The sequence below is a fragment of the Trichosurus vulpecula genome, chromosome 7, assembly GCF_011100635.1.
Source record: "Trichosurus vulpecula isolate mTriVul1 chromosome 7, mTriVul1.pri, whole genome shotgun sequence".
NCBI classification, from domain to species: domain Eukaryota; kingdom Metazoa; phylum Chordata; class Mammalia; order Diprotodontia; family Phalangeridae; genus Trichosurus; species Trichosurus vulpecula.
Genome location: NC_050579.1, coordinates 256366651 through 256371921, shown reverse-complemented (window position 1 = coordinate 256371921; position 5271 = coordinate 256366651). Strand labels below are relative to the sequence as shown.

General features: G+C 40.0%; 1 protein-coding gene across 1 annotated transcript; it reads left to right on the top strand.

The window, feature by feature from the left end:
- The first annotated feature begins 252 nt into the window (after positions 1–252).
- LOC118858332 (olfactory receptor 2T2-like) lies at positions 253–1206 on the top strand. The gene has a single exon (XM_036768828.1). The coding sequence runs from the start codon at positions 253–255 to the stop codon at positions 1204–1206; it is 954 nt and encodes a 317-aa protein (XP_036624723.1).
- The last annotated feature ends 4065 nt before the right edge of the window (positions 1207–5271 follow it).

Here is a 5271-nt window from a genome sequence, read left to right as displayed (position 1 = left end):
CTCAAATGTGTTCCATCTGTGTGTATGTATGTATGTATGTATATCCATGGACTTCCTGTGAAGAATACTTACAGAACAAATTTTGGGGCAACCCATATCCATGGAGTTATACAAAAAACAATCCATTCTAATTCTTTAGTATCCCATCCTCTCTAGATACCCAGTAATGTCCTCATGAGATGCTCTCTATGTTGCTTGGTAACTAAATAACCAACTTTGCCTCCTTACGACTCTAGGTATTTTGGCAAGGAAATGGAAACATTATATCAGAATTCCACGGACTTTATCTTTCTGGGACTCTTCACCAATCCCATGTTCCCTGGCTTGATCTTCACTATCATCTTATCTATCTTCGTGGTGGCTGTAATGGCCAATGTGGTCATGATTCTGCTTATCCATGTGGACTCCAAGCTTCACACTCCCATGTACTTTTTACTTAGTCAGCTCTCTATCATGGACACTGTCTACATCTGCATCACTGTTCCTAAGATGTTGGCAGACCTTCTATCCAGGGAAAAGAACATTTCCTTTCTGGGCTGTGCAGTTCAGATCTTCCTTTATCTGACTTTGTTTGGGAGTGAATCCTTCTTCTTGGGTCTCATGGCCTATGATCGCTATGTAGCTGTTTGTAACCCCCTCCATTATCCTCTCTTAATGAACCAAAGGGTCTGCTTGCTTATGGTAGTGGGGTCCTGGATTGGTGGTTCTCTTGATGGCTTTATGTTGACTCCTGTCACTATGAGTTTTCCTTATTGTGGCTCACGAAAGATCAATCACTTTTTCTGTGAGATTCCTGCTGTGCTAAAGCTGTCATGTGCAGACACATCCCTATATGAGACCCTCATGTACGCCTGTTGTGTCCTGATGCTCGTCGTTCCCATATCCCTTATCTCTTTTTCTTATTTCCGGATCTTGGTTACTGCCACTCAGATGAATTCTTCTGAAGGTAGACACAAAGCCTTAGCCACCTGCTCTTCCCACATCATAGTAGTCAGTATTTTTTATGGGGCTGCTTTCTATTCTAATGTCTTACCCCGCTCCTTTCACACACCAGAAAAAGACAAAATAGTTTCAGCTTTTTACACCATTCTCACTCCTATGCTCAACCCTGTAATTTACAGCCTAAGGAATAAAGATGTGTCAGCAGCTCTAAAAAAAACAATAAGAAAATGTGCTTCTTCCCAGAAAATTCAGGTAAAGAATTGACCTAAGAAGTAATATATGAGATTATGAATACCGTATTCAGCTATTATCTCTATCATCTCTTCACACAACGGCAAGCATTTTCTCAATAAAATGTTTAATGATTTCGGAAACATTGCATTTAATGACATCTAGCTTGCCCAAGGATTTTATCACTAAAATATTATTGTCATCTTTCATTTATCTTCAATCTCTCCCTCTCTACTGGCTCCTTTCCTACTACCTACTAACATGCTCTCACCCATGCTCAAAAAATCCTCACTTGATTCATCCATCCACACTACCTATCATCTTCTATCTCTCCTGCCCTTTCAGGTTAAATTCCCTGAGAAGCCACTCTATTAGGTGCCCTGAACTTCGTCTCCTTTAATTCTCTTCTTAATTCCCTATAATACAGCTTCTGATTTCATTATTCCACCAAAACTGCTCTCTCCAAAGTTACCAATGATTTTCTAATTGCCAAATCCGATAGCCTTCCTCAATCCTCATTCTGCTTGACCTCTCTGTAGCCTTTGACACTGTCAATCACCTTATTCTCCTTGATACTCTGTTCTTTCTAGGTTTTTGGGACACCATTCTCTCCTCGTTCTCATCCAACATATTTGACTGCTCTTTTTCTATTTCCTTTGCTGAATCTTCATTCAGATCACACCCTCTAACCAGTATCCCCAGAGTTTTGTCCAGGTTCTCTTTTCTTCTCTTTCTCTGTTTCTTCACTTGGTGATCTCATCAGCTCCCATGGATTTAATTATCTTCTATATTTAATGATTCTTAAATCTAGTGATCTAGTCCTAAACTCTCTTCTAACCTCCAGTCTTGTATCTCTGTCTTTCAGATATCTCAAACTAGCCATCCAGTAAACATTTTAAATTCATGTCCAAAACTAAGTTTATTATCTTTCTCAAAAATTCCTCCCCACTTCCAAATTTCTCTATTTTTTGTGAGGGCAGTAATCCTTACAGGCTCCCAGGCTTGCTGTCATCCTCAACTCCACACTATCTCTTACCCAACCCACCATATCCAACATCTTGCCAAGGCCTGTACCTTTCACCTTTGTAACATCTCTCAAATATGCCCCCTTCTCTGTTCTAACACTTCCACCACCCTAGTACAAAACCCCATCATCTCACACCTAGATTACTGCCATAGCTTGCTGGTTGGTCTCTGCCACAAGCATTTCTCCACTATAATCCATGTTCCATTCAGCTGCCAAAGTGATTTTCCTTAAGTGCCAGTCTGACTATGTCATCCCCATATTCAACAAACTCCAGTGGCTCTCTATCACCTCCAGAATCAAATAAAAATCCTCTATTTTGGCATTCAAAGGCCTGCATAACCTCCTAGACCCTTCCAGTTTTCTTATATGTTACTTTCCCTCCCCACAATATACTCTTTGATACAGTGACATGAACCTTTCTTGCTATTCTGTGAAGAAGACACTCCATCTCTCAGTTTTGGCATTTTATCTGGTTGTCCCCCGTACCTGGAATGCTCTCCTCGCCCACCTTATCTCTGCCTACAGACTTCCCTGGGTTCCTTTTGGTCCAATTAATTTGGTCAATTAAAATCTCACTTTTTCCAATTCCTCTTATTTCTAGTACCCTTCTTCCTTTAATTATTTCCTCTTTACCCTGTATATAGATTGTTTGTATATAATTGTTTTCTTTTTATCTCCCCATTAGATTATGAGCTCCTTGAGGACAAGAACTGTCTTTTACCCTTCTTGGTATCATTCAGGCTTAGCACAGTGCCTGGCACATAATAATTGTTTAATAAATGTTTATTGACTGTCACCTGCATCCATCTGAAATGTAAAACTTAATCCTTCAAGGGTTGTAGCTACAGCCAACTTCATTTATGCTTCATAGATAGTCTAGTCTTTTCAAGATAGGATTTACAATGGGATAATTCTACCCTATAAATCATTCTGATCCAACATATTATGGCTTACTTTGATTCAACCAACTCCTTACACAATTTCAGGAAAACATATGAATACTTTAAGGATAAAAACTCTGCAAAGACTTATACCTCACTGCTTGCCATCCATCACAAGGTGCTACTACTGGGATCACTTGAAAATAAATCCCCTGATAAAGCTTTGATAAATCATTCTGGCTTTGTGTGCCTCCTTCCTCATAATTCCTGCATCACAAGCAGATATATTTGGGCACTTCAGTGTTCTGGTCCACAATAAGTGGTGTAGTTAGCAGGATTCCCAGGAAACAGTCTGGGAAAGGGAGGAAAATACTGAGGAGATCTGCAGACAGCCAGACACTCTTAAAGCTCTACAAGGGTCAAGTTCCCTGCTAGCTGAGATGAAATTACCTGTGGTTGGCAAAGAGGCTAGAGCAGCAATCGCGAAAATAGCTTGGCCACTGCTAGTTGCTTTGAGTTATGTCACAGAGCAACAGTTAGGTGCTGAAGCTCAGGTGCATGAGTTTGAGAAAACAAGAGATATGTGGATTATCACTTCCCAATTACTGAAGATATCCTTCTGAATCTAGGTGAGTACACTGAAAGAGGCAAAAAGTAGTTATCTACCATAGTATGTCATTTTACAAGGGCTAGAGGGCACCAAATACCAAAAGTTAACATTAGAACTTTTGTAACATCTAAGAATTGGGATGTGGAGACATGGGTCCTAGAGGAAATTGATTTAAATGAGGAGTGTGAAGTAGCATCTGAGAGACAGAGGATACAGACCCTCTACAATCATGCCAAGTGTATTGGCAATCAAAATGGGCTCTTAGCACTTAATTCAACCAAGCGCCCTTGAAGAGTTTGGCCTTTATTTCCTTGATTAAATTAGGAGTCCTTTATGACCTCCTTGCCTCAAGGGAAAGCCTAGTTTACATGGGTTTGAGTGACATGTTTGTGACATCAGAGGCTTTTAGACTACGTGGGTTTAAGTCGCCTCTTTGTGACAATTTTAGGTCACGTGGGTGAGTCGCATGTGTGACTCACCCTTGACCCTGAAAAGAGATATAAAACCAGAGTTTGATTTTCTCTTTTTCAGAGCTCTGACCCACAGTCTTGGTGGCATGCGTGACTCTGGACCAGCCCTTGTCAAGCTCCTGGCTGAACCCATATGTTGATAACTATGAATTGTATTTGTTCTGTCTGTTGATGTTTGTAATTTGTTTGTATTTGCTCTGAAGTTCAGGGTGCCGGCTTTTTCCCCTGAACTAAGTGAACGATATTTGTATGCTGGATTAAAGTAAAATTGTTAACCCCTTAACATTGCTTTCCTTAGTAAAGCAGATCAAAAGAACCTGGGCTTGCAGTGTTCTGTGAGCTGGTTGTTGTTGGTTTTTCACCCCCACAGCAGCTGCTAGCCAGATTGTTGAAACACCAAGTTAGACCAGTATTTTTAGAAAGCTAGATAAAGTAGAGGCATATGGGGAATGATCAAAGACCACTATGTTCAGTACAACATATTACAAGCCTTAGAGTTAATAGATTCAGTACAGTAATATTTGGTAACTGTATCACCAAGCACCCTAGCATACCCAGGATGACCCGCTAACACAGGTTCTTTAATCTGCTTTACTAAGAAAGATAGCTTTTTAGGGATCAACAATCTTCTTTAATTACATTCATTAATTCAGAGGAAAAGTCAGCACCCTGAACATTAGAGAAAATAAAAGCAGAGAAATTAAAGACAAGGCTCTTACTATACACTTCACATACATCACTGTATTGAGAGAGCCTTTGCATCTGAGCAGTCAGGATGTTCTGAACATATGGCTACTCAGAGTCTGGACCAGAGAATCAAAGGATCCTTCTCATAAGATAACCTTCAAAGCAAAATATCAACTCAGAATATATATACACTTTTGGTTAATAGACTCAGAGCCAGAAGGCATTACAACCCTCATGACTCCGTGCCTAATTAGCTTTAGTACCAAAAGGTGTGAAAACCTTCCTACAAGTAAGCCTCTCCTTAAGCAAGCTCCTCCCTCAATGGGCTCTGCATGAGGCCTATTAATGGGTGGGAAAGATCTTATTATCCCATTAACATTATGGTAACCCAGGAGATTTAGTATTCAGATTCCATAAAAAAAA

What these genes read in the sequence shown, in the direction of transcription:
- LOC118858332 (XM_036768828.1), top strand. Translation starts at nt 253, where the DNA reads ATGGAAACATTATATCAGAATTCCACGGACTTTATCTTTCTGGGACTC.